Source organism: Bidens hawaiensis, unplaced genomic scaffold, assembly GCF_021521415.1.
Source record: "Bidens hawaiensis isolate Kalapana, Puna unplaced genomic scaffold, B.hawaiensis_p1.1 tig00025587_1, whole genome shotgun sequence".
Classification (NCBI taxonomy): domain Eukaryota; kingdom Viridiplantae; phylum Streptophyta; class Magnoliopsida; order Asterales; family Asteraceae; genus Bidens; species Bidens hawaiensis.
The window spans coordinates 23,309-46,370 of NW_027494093.1; the positions used below are offsets into that span (position 1 = coordinate 23,309).

The 23,062-nt window shown below is 40.2% G+C and overlaps 1 protein-coding gene and 1 long non-coding RNA gene across 2 annotated transcripts; both read left to right on the top strand.

The window, feature by feature from the left end:
* Window positions 1-17,480: 17,480 nt before the first annotated feature.
* LOC143571830 (uncharacterized) lies at window positions 17,481-18,667 on the top strand. The gene is made up of 3 exons (XM_077057153.1): window positions 17,481-17,608; window positions 17,700-17,954; window positions 18,603-18,667. The coding sequence occupies exons 1-3, from the start codon at window positions 17,509-17,511 to the stop codon at window positions 18,605-18,607; spliced, it is 360 nt and encodes a 119-aa protein (XP_076913268.1). The 5' UTR covers window positions 17,481-17,508; the 3' UTR covers window positions 18,608-18,667.
* A 1,104-nt stretch (window positions 18,668-19,771) lies between these two features.
* LOC143571831 (uncharacterized) lies at window positions 19,772-21,041 on the top strand. Its single transcript, XR_013142166.1, has 3 exons — window positions 19,772-19,840; window positions 20,522-20,630; window positions 20,712-21,041. It is a non-coding gene; the product is annotated as an uncharacterized LOC143571831 (long non-coding RNA).
* Window positions 21,042-23,062: the final 2,021 nt, after the last annotated feature.

The following is a 23,062-nucleotide window of genomic DNA, read 5'->3' on the forward strand; positions in this document are numbered from 1 at the left end:
GGCAAGTGGACGTAACCACACCGTACAGACCAGCCATCTTGGTGAAACATTCAAAGTTCACTGAGCGCATCGCGAAGGCTCCCATCCAGCACAAAACTAAGATGCCAAGTGGTTTGGGCAAATATGACGGCACAACAGATCCAGACGATTTCTTGCAAGGTTTTTACAACACGGGAAACCTAGAGAGCTGGACGATGCCAACATGGTGTCACATGTTTGCTCGCTGCCTCACGGGCGCGGCGCGTGTCTGGTTCGAGAGCTTGCCGACTGGGCAAATCGATGGGTTCGAGGAACTATTGGAAAAGTTCCAAGCCCACTTCGTACAGCAGCGCAGACACACGCGCGACCCTGATGACATCATGCACTGCGTGCGCAGGAATGATGAAACGATTGAAGACTACATAACACGTTTCAATCAGGAGTCTCTGGCAATCGGAGGTATAACTGAGCAACTCCTCCGCGTGGCCTTTATACAAGGCGCGCGCAGTGATCAACTCCGCCGAGCTCTCGTAAGCAGAGATGGCATGCCCACCACTTGGGCCAAACTAATGGAAGCATCGCGAGTCTTCGCGAGAAATGAAAAACAAATTGCCCAAGATAGGGCAAGAGAAAGAGCGCATCAAGCTGAGTCACCGCGCAGCAACGAAAAAAGGGGCAAACAGAACTCTGTATGGTCCAGGTTGCAACCAACCAGTTTTTCTTCCGCAGAAAAGCAGGCGCAACCAAGCTCACCCCAGCCCCAAAAAGACGTTCGTAATCGCGGGGAGGGTGACAAGAGGGAAGGCGGCAGAGATCCTAACAGACCTCTGCCAAGAATATGGACTCCCCTCACTAAAACGCCTTCACAGGTGTTAAGCACTGAGAGTGTCCAATTCAAAAGCCCCAAGCCACTACACTACAAGGGACCATCAGACAGTGGCAAGTACTGTGAGTTTCACAAGTCTACAGGACACAACACTGATGCATGCCACCACTTGAAGGATGCAATTGAAAAAGATGTGAAATCAGGCAAGCTGGCTCACCTGGTAAAAAACTCAAGGCCAGAAAATGAACAATCAGGAGCCTCAGCCAGCAAAAAGTACAAAAGAATCTGTGTAGCCGAGGGAGGAAGGCAAGGGCAAATATCAAGAAAAGCGCGCAAATCCAAGGAGATTGGCTCGAGCAACAAGTCATCTTCCCAAAAATCAGGGGAGGCCCTTCCATCAGCAGTCCTCTTGTCATCACTACACACATTGCTCATTATGAAGTGTCAAAAGTCCTGGTGGACACTGGCAGCGAATCAGACATCATGTATGAGCAATGTTTCAGGAAACTGGATCCGGCAGACCAAGCAAGGCTTGAAATTGTGAATGCACCAATCTCTGGTGTTTCAAATGAAATCATTCATCCCCTAGGTCAAATACAATTTGAACTAACCATGGGGGGTGAGAAACATAAGCGAGCCGAAGTTGTTAACTTCCTGGTCTTGCCCACCACTTCTTGCCACAATATGATCTTGGGTAGGGGAACGATTGCCCAATTCAACGCCATACCGTCGCCAGCGCACGGCGCGTTGGGGTTCCCAACACCAACAGGTGTAACTTTTGTATACAGAGATCATTTGTGTGCAGTGACAAGTACTCCGCGGGAGGGGAGAATGAAACTTCCAATGGCAGACAACGCGCCAGAGGAATGGATTCTCAACCCAAAATTCCCGGATCAGAAAATCACAATTGGCGCAACGATAACAGACGACACGAGGTTGAGAATGAAAAGATTGCTCACAGCATATATGTCGGTCTTCGCGTGGCAACACTCTGATATGACTGGGGTTCCGCGAGACCTGGCACAACATTCTCTCAACACGTTCAAGTCTGTAGAGCCAATTGCTCAAAAGAAGAGAGTCGTGGGGGATGAGAAAGCGAGGGCCATGAATGAGCAGGTTGAGGATCTACTGCGCGCAAACATCATCCGCCCGATACGATACCAGACGTGGGTAGCCAATCCTGTGATGGTAAAGAAAAGTAACGGGTCGTGGAGGATGTGCATTGACTTCAAAGACCTCAACAAAGCATGCCCAAAAGATTGTTACCCCCTCCCAAACATCGATGCAAAGGTGGACTCCGTGGCGCCATTCAAGCTCAAATGTTTCCTGGATGCCTACAAGGGCTATCACCAGATTCAAATGGCACCACAAGATGAGGACAAGACCGCTTTCAGAACCGACAAGGGTGTTTTTTGTTACACAAAAATGCCCTTTGGTTTGAAGAATGCGGGCGCCACCTACCAAAGACTTATGGATGCCGTTTTCAACGAGCAAATTGGAAGAAACCTAGAAGTTTATGTGGATGATTTGGTGATCAAAAGCAGGGAGGAAAAACAGATGCTCAAAGACATCGAGGAAACCCTTGGGCGCCTAAAGGAAGTTAACATGAAGCTCAATCCGAGCAAATGCACTTTCGGCGTACAAGAGGGAAAATTTCTAGGTGTAATGGTCACCAAGGATGGTTTCAAGGTGAATCCTGAGAAGGTGGAGGCCATCCTTGACATGCCTTCGCCATCCACCATGAAAGAAGTCCAGAAGCTGAATGGTAGATTGGTATCAATCAACAGGTTCCTAGCGAACCATGCAAGCAAATCTACCCCATTTGTCAATACATTGAGAAACTGCTTAAAGAAAAGCCAGTTCAAATGGACTCCTGAGGCCGAGCAAGCTTTCAGTGAGATTAAAGAATGTTTGATAAATCTGCCCGCGCTCACAGCTCCACTTCCTGGTGAAACTCTGACACTGTACCTATCAGCAGGAGAGCGCGCCATCGGCGCAGTATTGTTGGTGGATCGCAAGGGAATCCAAACGCCAATATACTATGTGAGTCGGGTGCTCACAGATCCTGAGACGCGCTACTCCATCATGGAAAAGTTAGTTTTGTCACTAACACACGCGTCGCGCAAGCTTCATAGATATTTCAATGGTCATCCCATTGAAGTACTGACTGGTTACAACATCCAGCAAGTCTTGCGGCGCCCCGCGCTCTCGGGAAGGCTGACAAAATGGGCCCTGGAATTAGGTGAACACACGATCGCCTATAAGCCCCGTCCAGCAATAAAGGGGCAAGTTTTAGCTGATTTCATCGCGGAAATTCCAGAAGGAAAAATTGAAGAGGCTCAGCGCGAGGTAGACCCTCCGCGAGCCAATGATGAAGAAAATGTTTGGAGATTGTTCACTGACGGAGCTTCAAACAACGAAGGGTCCGGCGCAGGCCTCAAACTGGTGGATCCAGAGAATCATGAATATACTTACGCCATCAGGTTGGACTTCAAGAGCACCAACAATGAGGCTGAGTATGAAGCCCTGCTGGCTGGGCTGCGCATCGCGCACAAATTCGGAGTTAAAAAGCTGGAGGCCCATGTTGATTCATACTTGGTAGCAGCACATGTCAATGGCCTTTATGATTCCAAGGAGAACACCATGCCTCTGTATCTAGAGCAGGCGAGAAAGCTCATCGAGCAATTTGACTGCTTCAGAATCATTCATATTCCGCGCAGTGAAAACAAATCTGCTGACGCGCTGAGCAAGATGGCATCAACCAGCTTCGATCACTTTGGCAAAGATGTCAGAGTAGAAGTAATGAGCAACCCGTCGGTGGGAGCGAAGTCTGTCCTTGTAACTCATACAACCCCTTCATCATGGATAACTCCAATAATGGAATTCTTGAAGGAGGGAAGAGTACCAGACGATCGCGCACAGGCGAGGAAGATAAGACACAAGTCGCAAAACTATGAACTGCTTGATGGTACATTATATCGACGCTCTTATCTTGGACCACTCATGAAATGCCTAGATGCTGAGGAAGCAAGCTATGTGATCAGAGAGATACACGAAGGAATCTGTGGAATACATGCTGGCCCGCGCATGGTGGTTGCCAAGGCAATGAGCGCAGGTTACTATTGGCCAGGCATGTACTTGGACGCTTTAAAAGAGATCCAAAAATGCAAAGCATGTCAGAGCTATGCGCCAAACACCATGCGGCCAAAGAACAACTTGATTCCGGTAACCTCCGCATGGCCTTTCCACAAATGGGCAATCGATATTGTGGGTCCCCTACCGCAAGCGCCAGGGCGAGTAAAATTTTTGGTAGTGGCAGTAGACTATTTTACAAAATGGGTTGAAGCCAAGCCACTAGCAAAAATCACAGCCGAAGCGATGAAGCAGTTTATCTGGAGCCACATCATATGCCGTTTTGGCTTGCCCATGGAAATTGTGAGCGATAATGGCAAACAATTCACTGACAAGAAGATATCCAGCTGGCTCAAGGAATTGCGCATCAACCAAATTTTCACTTCAGTTTATCACCCTCAGGGGAATGGACAAGTGGAACGCGCGAACCAAAGCTTGTTAAATGGCCTGAAGAAAAGGTTGGAAGGAGAATCCCATTCTTGGGTCGAAGAGCTACCTAATGTCCTGTGGGCACACAGGACATTAAGCAAAACCAGCAATGGCGAATCCCCGTTCAGCCTAACCTATGGAACAGAGGCAATGATTCCAGCAGAAGTTGGATGCCCATCCCATAGAGTGCTCATGATGAGCAAGATTGATAACGAGCGCGAAAGTTGAAGGGCGCAGAGAGGCGGCTATCATCAGTGAAAGAATGCCACTTCAAGAAAAATGATTTTGTCCTTCGAAACAATGAAGCTAGCCGCGCGATACCCCCGGGAAAAATGTCCCCCAATTGGGAGGGACCTTATCAAGTCTTGGAAGAATTGGGAAAAGGCGCATACGCCTTAAAAGATTTGAATGGAAAGAAGATCCCGCGCGCATGGAACGCGGCACAGCTTAGAAAATGTTTCATGTAAAAATTGTCAAGTTTGTAATCAAGGCTTTTTAAGCCATTATGAATAATGATACGCGCTATCTTCTCTTAATGTGGATTCCATTACCTTTTGCATACATGTTTCACACTTCCCTTTATTAATTTTGAGCAATATGACAACATTGTATTGACATCAAAACGAAATAAAAACGAAGTAAAACATACATGCGCGAGCTTCAAGCTCAAACGCGTTAACGAGTCTTAACTCTAAAACGTCAGGGCCTTAGCCCAATTCTATTACCTTTTGCATACATGTTTCACACTTCCCTTTATTATTTTTGAGCAATATGATAACATTGTATTGACATCAAAACGAAATAAAACGAAGTAAAACATACATGCGAGAGCTTCAAGCTCAAACGCGTTAATGAGTCTTAACTCTAAAACGTCAGGGCCTTAGCCCAATAATATGAGCCTTAGCTCAGGGCCTTAGCCCAATAATGTGAGCCTTAGCTCAAATCACTCATAACATCCATCCTACATGCTGCGCAGACTGACCATAAAAATACCTAAGCACAACTAAGGCAAAGCGAATGCCAAAACATAGTTGTTAAGGTCTCAGGTCGAGGTCGCGCATGATATTGTAATGGATATCTGAGTAACACATATTGACACGTAAAGGCTAAAAAACTCATAATTCCATGCGCGATAACGTCGCGCAAAAGAGGAAAAAGGAAAACGCCAAGGCACGTGTCAACATAATCAAGATATGGCAAAATCACTTACAATATGACAAGGGTTAAGTATAATAAATTCCTTACAACCTTGTTCTTATTCCAACGTGCAAGCATATCTTATATTCAACAAGCAAACATGCAATATGAAGAGATGAATGGGAATGCGCAAGATGCGAAGAAGGGAAAAACAAAATTTCATTCCAAAGCATTGAAATTTACAAGTATACAAGATGAAAAGATACAAACTACAAATAAAAATACAAAAAAACATGAAGGGCTTCTCAAGTCTCCACGTTGACATCAGCCTCTTCATCATCTTCATCACCGCCCTCAGCATCTGGCGCAGCCTGCTCCTCGTCATCTCCAAACTGACCATAGTCAAGTTGTTCATCCTGAATGGAGTCTTCTAGCACAACAGTGTCAGGAGCGGATCCTTTGGCCACGCCAGAGCCGCTAGCAACGCCAGCATTCCCCGCGCCATCATCGCCGCCACCAGCCCCTTCGCACTCGTCAAGTAATTTCTTTAGCGCGACGAGATCGGGCTGGTCAGCAAGCGCGGATATCTGCAAATCATAAGAAAAAATATGAGTACAAAAAGACTTGGAAAATAAGTCAAGGTAATCTCATTAAAGTTAAAGTACCTGCGCAAGGACGGGAATGGGAGTATTCATATACTTCTCCCCCATCGCGGCCATGTCCGCGCAGGCAACGTCGCTCTGATAAGGGTACTCGGATGGGTTCTTCTTCAACATGCCATATTCATAGCCATCCGTAAACCCTTCAGCTCGACCCACCAAGCGCGCGGCAGCGTTGCAGTCCATCACAAGGGCCTGAAACTGGTCTGAGTATTTCATCGCATAAGCGCAACGAGTCATACCCTGTGAGACTAGCCATTGGCGATCCTGCGCGAGAGAAGAAACAGTCGTCTCGAGGGCAGGAATCTGAGAGTTTAACAACTCAACAGTTTCCTTAGTCTGTTTTAGCTCCTCTTTGTCGGACGCTGCTGCCGCCAAGGCTTCTTATTTTTCCGCTCGCGCAAGATCGAGTGCTTCCTGGCTAGACGCTGCCGTCGCCAAGGCTTCGTCTTTTTCGGCCTGCGCGGTCGCCAGCTCCCTCTTCAGGCGCGCAACCTCACTCTCCAGCGATGATTTGTCAGTTATAGACTGGACAAGAGCTTGGTCACGCGCCTCCGCGTCCAGCTCCAAGTCGCGCACTCTACGCGCGTACTTGGCCGCGTCCGCCTCGGCTGCCTGAAGCTTCTCCCGCGCAGCCTGGAGCTCATGCCCGCGCTTCACAAAGGCGGTGTTGGCACTTGCTCTGTTCTCACTGAGCTCTGCTTGGAGCTTCTCAGCTCTCTCTCGAGCATCAGAAAGATGCCAAGCAGATACTTTAGCCTCTTGCTTGGCTTCCGCAAGAGCATCACGTACCTTTACGTAATCATAGCGAAGCTCTTGGGAGGCAGCAAAGAAAGCCGACCCAGCAAACAGATGATCTTTAAGCAAGTCATCGCGAGCGCGGGCCTCCTGAAACCTCCTTTCAGCTGGAGGCACAGAATGAGCCCATAAGTCCTCACACACACCCATGGACTGAAATGAGTTGTCCTCAGTAATGTTCCATCTCGGGCAGTAGATGTGATCGGCTTCCTGCAAACACAAAGTAATGATCTAAGTCATCAAAAACTAATATGAAAGTTCGCGCAGCGGAGCAAAAACAAAATTATACCTGCGGGTACGAAGCAGAAAAGTCAGCGGCAGGCCCACGAGAAGACGGCGACGCGAAACCTCGTGGCGCTGCAGGGCTGGCGCGGCCGCCGTCGGAGTCTTCAGCATGAACCTCCTCATCCTCCTCTGAAATAGGCCTCTTCTCCTGCGACCTAGAATCAAAATCAGTCTCGCGAGGAGGGCTGTGCGCAGGAGGAGGTGAGGGAGGTCTCGACGCCGCCAGATCGGCGCGTAAAACGGCCTCCTGCTCCTTAGTAATCCCGATGAGGGGAGATTCATCGCTTGCAGGAGCAGGAGCAGAGCCAACGGCGCTGGCACCGGCGCCAGGAGTGCCGCCAGCAGCTTGTACGCCAGCTACGGCTTCTATGAAAAAATCAACAAAAAGAAATGGTTCATGACTTGATCTAAAAGAAATTTAGAAAATAAGAGCGCAATACGTACCTTGGCGCAACTCCGTTCGCGAAGCAAACATCGCCATGAAGTCCATTCTACCCTTCTTTGAGGGTAAAACAGGGGACTTCGAAGCGACCTCCGGCGCAGCCTCGGCATCTTGTTGCACTGTCGCCGGCTCTACAAACATTTGAGTGAGCAAAAATTCATTAGTAATTCTATCAGAATCGCGCTCATAGAACCATAAAAGATAAGCAAAGGATATACAAAGTATACCTGTCGAAGGCGCAACACCGCTTCCCTTTTCCGCCGCGCGAAGGAAGGAGGTAGTGGCACCATACCTCAGGTGGACAGGAGGTCTGCCCACTTTTTGAGGCAGGGAAGACAAGGAAACCTTGGTGGTAAACACCTGGGTTTTCTCAGGTCCCTTCGCCTGAGCAGGAGGATCCTGAACAACAGGGGCATCATCTTTCTTCTGTTTCTTGCTGGCCCCTGCGCCAGTTTTCCCCTTAGCTTTACGCTTTAGTTGGGGCGGCTCCTCTTCCTCCTCCTCTTCCGCGAGCTCCAGCTCGTAGTTTTCGAGCGCATCTACAATACACGCAACAGAAGTGTTAGCCAAATTTGGTATTATAAAGGCAAAGGCATAAGTACAAAGGCTTACCAGGCGCATCGCTGTCAAAGACAAATCCCAGATCAACAGGGATGAACATGTCATCAAAGCGATCGGGGAAGCCAACCTCCCCAGCGCCCAGCGCGACGGAGCCACCATCCATATGCTCATCATAGGCGGCGTGGACATACTCCTTGACGACTGCACAAAACAAGTCAAATGATATCAGCAAAAAGAATCATATTCACGCAGAAGTAAGGCAATGAAATTAACTTACACAAGCCGTCAACTTGGATCACGGGCTCAGTCGCGCTGTCAGCCCACCTCCTGCTCATACCGACCCCCACAAGCGCCTCCTCACAAATTTTCTTGGCGGGGGATGGTTCGGCGGTCAACTTTTTAACCCAGGCGCCAGTTGGGTTCTTGAAGACACCCACATCCGCAGGCGCAGAAGAGATCGCGCGCATGGTCATGCGGATGGGGATCACACCAGCCCTGATGTAAAAAAACCTCTCAGACCAGTCATGAAGGCTCTTGAATGAAACAGTGGAGCATTTGACCTTCTGACTGCGAGGAATAAAGGAGAACCAAGAATCTTGGATCTTGGGCTTATAAAAAAACTGAAAGCGCCGAGGGGTGGGCTCCTCGCGCTGGGATTTGCACATGAACTCAAAGTGAGTCATGCGCACAAGTCCAAACGGATGGACTTGGGATATATGAATCCCATAAAACTTAAGCAGTGCACCCACAAACCTTGTCATCGGGAGACGAAGGTTGCAGTGGGTGAAAAAATGGCTATAAAGGGATATATAGCCGGTAGGCGGGTCCGCCGCCGTTTGCCCGGCCCCAGGCAACATGCAGCCAAACACAGGGAGAAAACCCTGAGAGGCGATAAGGCTGTCAAGATCAGCCTGCCTCAGTTTGCAGGGGATTTCATTCCACCTCTTCACGGCCTTGGTCCTCCCTACCTCCTCCGATGAGGCCTCAGCAGCCTTCTTCCCCTTGCCGGTCTTCTTCAATGTAGACATTACTAACGATTTTCTACGGCAATGGATGGGGGAGATTGTGTTGTCTGAGCTATCAGACATACAACTGTGACAACGAACAAAGGATGATCTGAAGAACAGAGACCTGGAAGCAGAAGACAGCTAATCGAAATAGAATGAAAGAAAGAAAAGCTCTGAATAAACAAGAAGATGAAGAATAAAAACTCTAAGGGCTGGCTTTTATAGGCCCAGGAGAGAGAAAAATTGGTGCTGATCGGACTCCACGCGCCCCCACTCGCAGGTGAAAGCCAACGCGAGCGCGACACGTGTCCCTGACACTGTGTGAGGAGACACGAAAAGAAACTTTACAGCTGCTGCCAGAGTTCACGCGCCACCACTCGCAGGAACGGACCAACGCGAGCGCGACACGTGTCCCTGACAGCACGTGAGGGGACACGAAAGGCAACTGTAGCACCTCGAGCACACGAAAGGTCTGACACGTCTCCATCACTGACGCATGTCAGCAACAACCAACCACGTACAGGGACGATTCGTTTTCAACTAAAAAGATAGAATTTCGCGCAACGATGAATAATAAGAAGAAAAAGACAAAACCCCTACTAAAAGAGCAAACTATTTAGTCTAACATCTATCTTACCTCGCTCGCGCGAGACAAGACACACATTAGACTGGGGGGGCTTGAAGAGGTATGTACCCGCCTCAACACCGAGCGAGGCGGGTCAACCCATAAAGATATAGACAAGAGGCTTGAAATCAAGACATTATGAAGGCGCAAAGCCAAAACCTATGCGCATGGCGCATATCACATATGCTCACGCATATCACATATGCTCATGCATCACATGCTCAGGCATCACATATGCTCAGGCACCACAGATGCTCACGCATCACATATGTTCACGCATCACATATGCTCACGCATCACATATGCTCAGGCATCACATATGCTCACGCATATCACATATGCTCACGCATATCACATATGCGCGTGGCGCATCCGCGCACGGCGCATATCACATGCTCGTGCATATCACATTTGCGCATGAAACATCTGCGCGTGAGAATAAAGAGAAGACTTCGCGCATCCTCAGGATAGGCGCATATCACACGTGCACATGATCAACCTCGTCCTTATCCAAATCAGGATTAGGGCAACCTTGATTGTGCACGTCAGACAACCTTCCAGAAGGTATCTTTTTAAGGAATAAGAATATGCTGATGTTGACAGCTGCCAAATGAAAGGTGGACAACTCAGCATAACCCATGTGCTACCACGTGATTATAACCAATGAAAAAGCACCAGGTGTCCCCAAGGACACGTGGCGCAAATCAATTGGAGGAGGCCAACAAGGCTGAGCTCAATCAGTGGAAATCTTAGCACTATAAATACAGCATCAACTCCACAAGGAGAGATATTCAATCACATACAGTTACATCCAGTAACATACACAATCATATACAATCACATCCAATTACAGAGTATTCAGCTATTAAGCAAAACTCTCCAGATTTCTTTACTCTGATATTATTATCTTCTCCCACAAATACTTATTCTCACACCGGAGGGTTACCCCAAAGAGGACCCCTCTGTCCCTTTCTGAGGGGTAAGTTGACGGTGCTGTTCATTTTGTAGGTGGAAGAACCCAGATCCAAGAAAACCATCGGTGAAATAGCATAATCACACCCGAGGAAAGTAGATCGTCTACCAGTGAGTCGATCCACGTCTCTTCAGAGGTCAAGATCGAGATAAGGATGTTATTAGTTATTACAGCTTAATATTGGTCTGTATCTACTATATTGTAATTGTTATCAGGATAATTATAGCAATTTGTATATACAAAATTGAAACTAAATACGAGAGAACGGTAAATGGGAAGCTCATAAATATTATTTATATTCTTCTTTGATCAAGTTTAAATGATTTCCTGTTTTGTTTAATTATTTCTTCATTAACAAACAAATACAATAATTTAAAAGAAAATGCATAATCGATCCAACAGAGTCTGTAAACAACTAAAACCTTAATAGTTAATATGTTCTAGGATTGTTAGTTGTAGATCTGAGTATGTTCTAGGATCAGGTTCTTGTTCAATAACGTGCGTATTTCGGCCATGCAAATGCTAATTATAAATTTCTTGATACATATTAGTACGTAGTATATAATAATCATAATAATAATAGCAATACTAATAATACGTTGATAATAATAATAATAATATATTAGTACATATTATTATTGCGTACTAATAATAATAATATATTAGTACATAATATTATTATATAATAATAATACGTTGATACTCGTACGTATTTTCCATATTCATACTCACATCTGCCCACCCTCCATCTTACTACACTAAAAAGACACAAAATCTATGAGTAAAAACTAACCAAATGACTTAAGAACATTCACAATAGATTCTCTATAATTACGTGAGAGAGTTCTCTAAGATTAATTATAACACAATAATTACACTCAACCAACTATCAATTTTGAATCGCCATTCCGTTACATAAAACCCTTATCTAATGTCTAACTAATGAGAAACCAACTCAGAGTTCTAACGTTGCTAGTCTTGCCAATCATATAAACTAGGTTTAAAACCCGCCGCGTTGCGGCGACGGCTTGACCAAATTCGGCTGGTATCAGTAAAGTTCGTCTCGACATCAACACTAAATAAAAAAAATGTTGTGAACGTCTAAAATAGTGTCAGCAAGTGTATAACTTATGATGAGAGCGTATAGCTCATCATACAAAAAATAATATATGTAAAACCACGCTTATTCAATTGGCAAAATGGTGGGGGAAATTCAGTTAGTATCAACAGGTTTGCCATAATACTGGAACTAAACACGAAAGATAATTTCGAAAAAATATTTAAAAAAAAAAAACAATACGCGGGCGTTGCAGCGTTGAGTCGACACGCATTCGGTCATCGTACCAGAAGTAAACATAAAAAAATAATTTCGTTATTGGCTAGGTTCGTTACGGTAGCAAAACTAAATAAGAAAAGCACGGGTGTTGCGGCGACGATGCGTTGCATATTTAGTTGGCATCTCTTAGATTTGTTACGATATCGAAACTAAATATAAAAGTTAGTTTGCTCAAATTAGTATACTTAAAAAAGACCTGCTCAAATTAGTATACTTAAAAAAACCTTTAAAAGAAATCCTAAATTCAAATAAAAATATTTTAAAAAACAAATACAATACGCGGGCATTGCAGCGCTAAGTCGACAGACATTCAGTCATCGTACCAGAAGTAAACATAAAAAAAATAATTTTGTTATTGGCTAGATTCGTACGTTACCAAAACTAAATAAGAAAAACACAGGTGTTACGGCGTCGATGCGTTGCGTATGTAGTTGGCATCGCTTAGATATCGAAACTAAATATAAAACTTAATTTGCTTAAAGTAGTATACTTAAAAAAAACTTTTAAAAGAAATTTTAAATTCAAATAAAAATATTTAAAAAAACAAAAACAATACGCGGGCGTTGCAGCGCTGAGTCGACACACATTCGGTCATCGTACCGGAAGTAAACATAAAAAATAATTTCGTTATTGGCTAGGTTCGTTACGATACCAAAACTAAATAAGAAAAACACGGGTGTTGCGACGACGATGCGTTGCATATTTAGTTGGCATCGCTTTGATTCGTTACAATATCAAAACTAAATATAAAAACTTAGTTAGCTCAAGCTAGTATAATAATAAAAAACCTTTTAATTTCGTTATTGGCTAAGTTCGTTACGGTAGCAAAACTAAATAAGAAAACACGGGTGTTGCGACGACGATGCGTAGCGTATTTAGTTGGCATCGTTTAGATCCGTTATGATATTGAAACTAAATATAAAACTTAGTTAGCTCAAATTAGTATAGTATCTTTAAAAGAAATCCTAAATTCAAATACCTTTAAAACAATAGATAGATACACTAAAACAATTAAACACCAAAAAAGAGAAAGATTTGAACAGCCCAGACAGTCGAGCCCAGGCCAAGCAAACCCAAAGAGGTTAGCAAGACAAACTTCAACCAACCAACTACACCCACAAAGTTGATTAAAGGGTGAAACTAAATACATAAATGCACAAACTGTCTATTTCCACAAAAGTTGTGACACCGACAAATGCATATTAATCTATATATATAATTGGATAGATATGATGCTCGGTATACGTTAAAAGGGCCGGCCATAAGGCCATAAGGTGTGGCTGGCTAGTCAACGACCACAGGTCCGACACTCCGTTAGGTCCGAATTTTTATTTTTTAAATTATATGTATTTTTATTAAAACAATATGTATATTTAGTGTTTAAACTAAATTAACTAATTACTTGGTCTAGTGGCAAATGAGTATTATTTCCAACCTAAAAGTTATGAGTTCTAGTTTTTCTGAGGCATGCTTAATCCTATTTTTATAAAAACGTTTTTTACACAACCCAAATTTTAAACAAGTAAGCCTATGCAAAAATTAAATTGTTTAAACCCAACAAAATACTCCTTTTACTTAAGAGCAAAAAAAATTCCGTCTTCAGCCCAATTATTTTTTTGATTTCTTAGAGCCGGCCCTATATGTTAACTAACACCAAAAGTCTTTTGCATGCATGTGAATTAGATTAACCATTTGTAAACCTGATCGATTCCAAGATATTCACGATCATTTATTATCAATTAATTAGATCACTATTTCATATGTAGATAACAAGACGTCTAACCCCATTAAAGAATTTTAAAGAAGCATCAATTCAAATTAACACACGCAGTTGACAAAATTCAAAGCAAAATTGAATTAACATCTAAACATCAAAAATTTCAACAGATATTAATAATCCTTGGTAAGAGTTTGTTTAAAGTATACAAAGTCTATTGGAACATGAAGAATGCGAAAAACAAGCCATAAGAAGAATGTTAAAAGCAAAAGTCTTGAAACATGTTTAATGATGAAGTTTCTAAAACTAGCTATAACTAAAATTTTTATTTCTAAAGTTAGTAATCTTTAACTATTAATTGTCATAGTACTATTTGAAACTATCGAAATCTCCCAGGAGCACAAGAATTATAAGAAGAAACTAATAATTCTCTGATTAATCATAACGAATGAAAATTACATAAAATAACCCCGGTCCCCCTAGTTTATGATTTTTATAATACATTTTGAGTCCCCCCCGACGAACTCGCCCAAGCTTCGCCACTGATCATGCAATACCCATTAGAAATTTTTAAAAATCTAACAAATTATAAAATAAATACAAAACACTAGAGAAATAAGCAAACATATAATAATAATAATAATAATAATAATAATATCACATACCAAATCTAAAGCCTGTATCTTGTAAAAGATTGTACATGCACTTGGTGGCTATGGATCACACACATTAGTAGTAGAAGCCGTGTAATCATGAATTTTGACAACAATGCGTTTAACTAGATTTCATAACTTATTATTACAACCCTACAGCCTGTTTAACATGTTTACATTTTGGCTGCATCATGACAACTTGTTGTACTTTTTTAGATAACCCGGTTAAAACACTTTATGATCACACATTTTAAGTGAACCAGTGTCAGGGTTGATGTCCTTAAGACAAATAAATATTACGGGTCGTGATGGAGCTCAACAATTCAACCCATCAACCTGACATAGTGTCACATGATGTTCAATGGGGCTGGTCGGGTATCGGGTATACCTATTAGTTTGTTAAACACTGTCATTTTATATAATTTTATTACCCAATAAAATTTAAAATATAAAAACAAAAAATTAGTGAATTATTCTATTGCTTAAGGGACAAAGAAAATGAAATGTTTACGGGTATGGTATGGTTCGAGTAATGTATATATGCATGTTCAATACCCGCAATTTTTTTAAACTAGTCACATACCTGAATACCCGTTCCAAAAAGTCAACAATGATCAAAGCATTTGCCCTTTATTTTGTAGACAAAGCCATAAATCATTCTTTGAAAAGTCAGACTTATTCTTCATTTGCATGTTGCAAACTTTATCCTCCAACATTCAGAAGCCAAAAGGAGAAATAGAGGCAGCCCAGGTTAGCTTCTAGGCTAATAACTCATAATGAATGAAACCGTCTTTAATTTTGTTAAACCGTTGTATAGTGGATGGCATTCAAGGATTTTGCTGCTCTACAATTTCCTCAAGAGCATGATCTTCTTATGTATATGGTGAAGATATGCACAGCAATAAGAAACGGGAAGTATACTGGTTTCTTTCCCGTTACTACTTTCGTACGTTTCCTTAATCAAAGAAGCAACCTTTACTTTTAACACCAAAGATGTTAATCCTTAGTTAATATCTCCATCTTCTTTGTAATCGACGCATAGCTTCATATTGTACGCCGTAAGGTTATCGTTGTAGATCGGTCAGTTTGTTCAATAATGTGCATCAGTGCATGTTATGGCCAAGAAAATGTATGTTAGTTTCTGTACATATCAATAAATGCTTACATTAAATATTGTACTCTTGTTTGTAATTTTGTATCGACACACTTATGTAACGTCTAATTATTGAGAAAATAAGTACAGAATTTTAAGGTGGCTAATCATGTAAATCATACAAATTTGCTCAATATATAAACTAACACCAAAAAGTCTTTTGTATTTTGTTATTCATGTGATTTGAGTGGAACCATTAGGAAACCTAGCTAATCCTTAAGCATGGAAAAAATAAATAAATAAATAAATAAAGACCCTCAAACCCGATGAGAATACTTGAAACAACGGTACAAGAAATGAGACGGGTAACCGATATGGGTACCGAATTGACAAAAAGAAAAATTACTACGAATATGGTATTCTGGAACCATGTATAAGTTTACCCGAACCATATACACGATTTTTTTGTTTTAAATTTTATTTTATTTTAACCATGTTTTTTTCCCATCAAATTACTTTTGATAGTATTATGAAATCATATGATTCTTTACTTGTTTTCATAAAATGATTGATTTGTTTATTTCCGGCTATTACATGAAGTGTTAAATTTTTTTGAACGACGCATGAAGTGTTAAATTAAATGTTTTATGACATGTCTTACTCTTAAATGTCATGTGGTTTTTTGTTTCATCATACGTGTATCGGATTCTTTTATACAATCTGTAGAGATAGGTATTAAACCCACCTCTAAACAAGTTATATACTATCCCGCCGGTTGGAAGGGCCAAGCGCCATGCGGATACCATGGCGCCAAAACGATGAAAATACATATGACCTTATATGATAAACATTCACTAACACCTCGGGAATGGTAGCGCCAAAGATCTCCACAAGCATGAGACAAAAAGGAAGGATATTCATCGTGAATGACGCTCAACTAATAAGGGATAAACAACACATAGACGATAGTACTACCTAGTACGACATGTCAACGTCAAATGACCACGATGCCCACCAACTCCCTAGAACACACGTGCAGGGAATATAATTGGTGGGGAATCTGACAAGGCAGTTGACCACACACACTCTCTCTCATCCAATGGCTATAAATACCAAGGTATCTTCAAATGGTAAATGATCCTAAATTGAATACTCTCACTCTATATACTTATCGCTAGCCATATACTGATACTCACGCCGGAGGGTGGTTACGAGAGAATCCCCCCCCCCCCCCATATTCCTCGTAACAAGCTCACGGTGTTCTGTTTTGTAAGTGACATTCATCTGCGCCAAGAAGGAAATCCAACCCATCGTGGGAAATACTTAATCATCACCCTTGGACTAAGCAATTAGACTTAAGAGGGAATTTCGTGTTTCTTCACAATCATATGAAATCTAAATTTCTACAGCTATAGAAAGTGGTTATCTTGTTGTTGGCTTCTAAAAATGTTTAAAAATTAAAAATACATTTTTTTTTGCAATGTCTACACAGTTCACAAAAAAAACCCGAAAATAACTGAACCGGAATCGAAAAAACCGAAAAACTAGAAAACCGAAAACCGAAAACTAAACGGTTTTTATATTCAAATAACCGATTACTTCGGTTTCGGTTTGGGTTTCGCCTAATAACTGAACCGAGCTCGGCCCTAAGTTATGATGTGTAAAAAATAAAAACAGAGTGGTAAAAAAATGGAAATAGAAGTATACAATTTAGGAAAAAAAAAAGCATAACCATAAAAGGTTCAATACAGTTTCTGTTAACAGGAACACGTTAACCGAACCAATGAGTCCGTTAAATCATATTGTTTGTAAAGTAAAACCCCCAATTATAATACTGAGACAGTCTCACAAATACAATGATCATCCGATTTCTCCACAGACCAATACAAATTCCATCATCATCAATTCTATGTTTCATCACCACCAAACTCCGTCTCAGACCAAATTTGTACTCCGGTGAAGCTCAATTTCACAAACCCACTTCACTTCTTAAAATCCAATCATTACCCACTTTTAATTTCTGGGTTTTTGTTTAATTTGTGTTCAGGCACCAAATTTGGGACACTCAGTTTGAATGTTCGGTCCATGTCGGCTTCCGCGGGTTCATCGTCTCGATCACCTGTGTTGTTTTCAAATAAACAGGTGCAGCAGAGAGTAGATAGTAGTGGTGTATTGTTATTAAGTGGTAAAGAGGATGAACATGGAGGTGTCATTGTGGAAATGTCAACCGAGGAGCCCGTTGACCCGCTTGTGTTTGGTTCTTTGCTCAAAGCTTCAATGCTGCATTGGAAACAACAGGCTGGTCATTCTTGCTTTCTTTTGTTTTGATGATTTTTTAGCAATGTTGATTAATTGAGTTGGTTATTGTATGAAATATATGAAATGAGTAGACTTGTAACACGGCCCATTTAACTAAATGTATCGTTTAGCTGAACACGGATATGATCATGTTTAATAAACATGTTACACGACACGAGCTGTTTAACACCATTAAATATGACATTTAGGTTTTTTAGGATATAACTATATAATTTATAAAAAATTAATGTGTTCTATCATTAAAAAAATGTGTATAGTTAGATGGTTTTTAATTTTTATTGTATCATAAATGGGTTAGGCGGTTTAATCATGTCATAGACGTGTCAACATGTTTATGACACGGGCATGTTTAAGTCTAACCCAAACCTGCTTAGCTTCCTGTCGTGTTAACGGGTCTTGTCAGAAATTGCCAGCCCCTATTTGTGAATCTTGTTAACTTTGGCACTAAACCATAATTATTTTCTCATGACTAAGTTCTTTCATGACCGGAGTTATAGCTAGTAAAGTCCTATATTGATCAAGGATATGTGTTCAAGTTTGGTTAATTATGCATCAACCTAGATAATTCTTTTTATTACCATTTTTTCTGTTGAAATAACATATCTTGAACATAAGGTTAATATGTGTCTAGGGTAAAAGGGGTATTTGGATCAAATTGCCAATCGAGCTTGTGAATCTCATCGAGCCTACGGTCCAAGTAAGTCTTTTTTTATTACATCTACAGATGCGATTTTTTTAATACATTTATAATTTATCTCAAATTTTCTTTGATTGCAGGAAGGCTTTTATTATCACCACGCGGAACCAAAACACTTGATGCTTGTGCATTGGATTCCCGAAACAATAAATACTTTACCCGCAAATGCAAGTCACCGGGTCGGTATTGGTGCTTTTGTGATGAACGAAAACGGAGAGGTACTTGACCAATATTTATATATTTAATAATTTTATATTTTTTTATGATGTATAGCAGACTCATATTGAACTGCATATTGCATAAGAAGCAATAGAACGTGACCCACTTTAAACTGACATAAGATTTTATCAGTCTGGAGTTGCGGGGCTTATAAAATATGGACAAAAACAGTGTAACGGGCTGGACATTGTGACAAACGTTCATAGATGGTTTGCCCAACTTTCCAACCCAAATTTACACATCCGGATCCCTGATATTGACTTTTAACAGTTTCCCCAATTTTTGTGATTTTACTTGAATTTATTTTGTTTGCAAAACGAGTGAATCATGGATTTTTTAAGCGAGTCGCGAGCTTTTTGAACAGCTCTAATCACTTGTGCCAAACCTAAATTTCCCCTATAAAAAGGGTTGATGCAATAGTTGTTCTTATTGAGTAATTCATCAATTTTTCTCTTAATAGAGAGTTTTTTTTTAATATATATTTTGTGCTCCCTCAGTCCCGCTCTGTGACTCTGTCAGCATGTGAACTTGAACGTATAATTATTTTTGTATATATTCTATATTTGCTAACTTCTTTGTGGTTTTATAAGGTTTTGGTAGTGCAAGAGAAGAGTGGAAGGTTCCAAGGGACGGGCATATGGAAGTTTCCTACGGGAGTAGTTGATGAGGTATGTCTATTTTGGTAATTTACTCATCACATACACAAAAATATTTTGATATTATGAAAGGAATGTTTTTACAGGGTGAAGATATTTGCGATGCAGCAGTTAGAGAGGTGAAAGAAGAGACTGGGGTAAGTTGCAGTTACTTTTAAGCTATTTTTGTTGATTGGATGTATGGGTGTCATATTTGACCCGTTACTTATGAATGATGAATTTGGGTTATGTGATGATTAACTGGATGTTTTTTATGGTTCAGATCGACACCAAGTTCATGGAAGTATTAGCGTTCAGGTAAGGAAATGATTGCAACTAATTTGGAAATCATTACATTTGTACCAAAACATGACACCGACACGAAAGTATTAGATTTTGGGTTGCCATTGCCATTTCTAACCCGTTTAATAAATGGGTTTTTTTCTGGTTGACCCGCCAATCTCTTTAACACATTTACAACTAGGTTTTGGTTTGTCATGTCTAACCTATTTTAACGGGTCTTGTGGTTGACCTGTATAATTATACAGGCCGTGTGCGGGTTGATCTATTTAATCCATTTAACTAAAGAAATTGACCAGCCTGTTTAATTAATCAGGTTGACTCGCTAACCCGTTTAACTCATTTCAATAACCCATTACCCATCAACCCAATCAACATGTTTGCAACTTGATTATCATTTATCAGCCACTAACCCGTTTGACACGTTTTGATGAATCTGTTAAACAGATCATGTTGGTCAGACAATTTCAAGCATGTGCGAGTCAAGATTGATGTTTTTTTCACGAATGAAAATGCGGGTCGTGTTCAGATTGAACAATTCAACCCACCAACCCGAAACCCATCTCGGTTGCCCATTTGACGTTTTTTTTATATAAAAGGCTTAAACAGATCTGTGTATGTTTTACACAATTTTAAGTGTATCGCGTTAGGGTTTATCTATTTTTTGACACGAATAAATACACTGCTCGTGTTTTGCAGACAAAGCCATAAGTCATTTTTCGAAAAGTCAGATTTATTCCTCATGTGCATGTTGCAACCTTTATCCTTCAACATCCAGATGCAAGAAAGAGAGATAGAGGCAGCCCAGGTTAGTTTTATATATAGCTAAGAACTCATGATCAATGAAACCGTCTTTATTTTATTAAACGTTTGGTTATTTTATGCATAGTGGATGGCGTTTGAGGATTATGCAGCTCAACCATTTGTTCAAAATCACGATCTTCTTAAGCAATTGGCGAAAATATGCATGTTAAAACGAGATGGAAAGTATGCTGGTTTCTCTCCTGTGCCTACACTCACAAGTTTCCAAAATAAACCAAGCAACCTGTACTTAAACACTAAGGATATTAATCCTTAGTTAACATTTGTGTCTTCTTCGTAATCTAGCATATCTCGAGGCACAAGTCATTGTTTGTTAAAAGTTGCATTATGGTTTTCACCCCATAGTGAAATGTAGAGTGTTCATAAACCGTTGAAACTGAACCGTGTAAAATGAATATGCCATTTAACTTTAATTATTATTTTATAAATATTTAGAATGTGTGGTTATGTATATGTTTTATATTCTATGTTAGCGTATACTGGTGTCTCTCATCATCAAGTTTTCTAAATAAACAAAGCAACCTATACTTCAACTACAAATGCCTTAATTCTTAGTTGACATTTGGGTCTTCTTTGTAATCAACACAAAGCTTGATACTCCGGTTAATCTTCTCGAGACGTGTGAGTCATCGTTTGTAAAAATAGTGCCATTGTATTCATCCGGATGTGAAATGTAGAAGTGTTCATAAACCAATGAAACTGATGACTTTGTAAAAGGAATTCATATTTAACCTTTATTATTATTATTATTATTATTATTCATGACCCATTCTTTATTAAAAAGTTTTAGTACAAAAACAATTCAAACTGTTAAGACCGAGTTGTCAAACCATCAAAGGGCTGTCTTGCTAACCCAACCAGACCGGTTTATTGTCATTTCTTGAAACCGTAGTTAGTGTTTTGGTCCATAATTGACAAGCGAAACCAGACCATGAACATAAGTGACACATGGATTAAAATTGATTAGAGACATAGAAAGATTTTGGGACACATGGGTTAAAATTGATAAGCAAGATAAAAAGATGGTTAGAGTAGGCTTGACCATGAGTGTGTGTTGGTTAGCTACCAAACTAACAGCCTCTCTTTCTTTTGTGGTTATCTCCCTCTCCATGTATGCTTACAAAATTTCTACATTTACCTACCACTCATGTTAAGAAGTTAACAAAGAAAAAAAAAAGGCTAAAATACCCTTCCCACATTCATGTGACCAACATGTGCCCACATTGTTTAGAACTAGGGTGGCTTATGGTCCACTTCAGTTGGAATGAGGTGGTTTAACAGTTAAGTCAACGGTTTACTTTTAAGAAACATACAAAAGTTAAGTTGAGATTAAATCAACAAATAAGTGAATAATAATATTACAATTAACATTGTCACAGTCTCATCTTTATATTCTTCATTTGTAAACCAATTAAATAACATATAACATAATACAAGGATATTTCTTTTTTAATTTATACTTATGAGTAAAAATAAAGGAACATCAAAGAATCACAAGCTTTTTGATTCTCATTAAAAAATGACAACCCAACTCTCACTCCTTATTTCTCTCTCTCTCTCTCTCTCTCTCTCTCTCAATATGAGTATATATAAAATTGTGTATGTATGTGAGTACATAGAGATGTTCATTAAAGAAGACAATTTATTGCAAGTAAAGAAAGAACAAATTTGAATCATTTTACTTCCTTTTTTTTACCAACTGTTCTTTTTTAAGAAACTTTTACTTTTAACACACAAAGGTCTATTTTGTATTAAAAAGAAAAAAAACACCATTAAACTAATTTATTTATATGCTTTTTTCACCTTTAAACGTTTGTGCAAGCATGTGTATGAAATATACATACACATGATACAGATAACCTACACATTTGTAAGTTTTACAAATAAATGAATTTTGTTTATAACTTTATATATTAGTTAACACTGTAAAAAGTGATGAATAAACACTGCATTTCAACCATTTTCTTGTATTTTTTTTAAAAAAAGTGAAAAAATGATTGATATAATCTTGTAATTTACCTTCTTGTAATAAATTGTCTACCGCGTAGTACCACCCATCTAGACAATACACACACATGGGAAAAATCTACACGTAACTCTAAATATTACGAGAAATGTAATACAAAATTTATTTTTTCAGTTTTAAAGAATTTCAAATTATAAGAGATTAATAGGAATACGTACAATGCTCATTCGTATCTTTTGAAATAAACAAAAATAAAAACAAATTTCTTTCATACATATAACACACAAATAAATTTAAGTCATGTGACATGTAAATGATTAAAAAAATTTTTAAACATTTTAAAAATACAAACCATTGATAAAATAAATAAATAAATAAATAAACGATGTATTGCACTTATTTAGTATTTCTTTATCTGAGTCATTTGTAGTTAGATGGTATTTGTCTTGAGG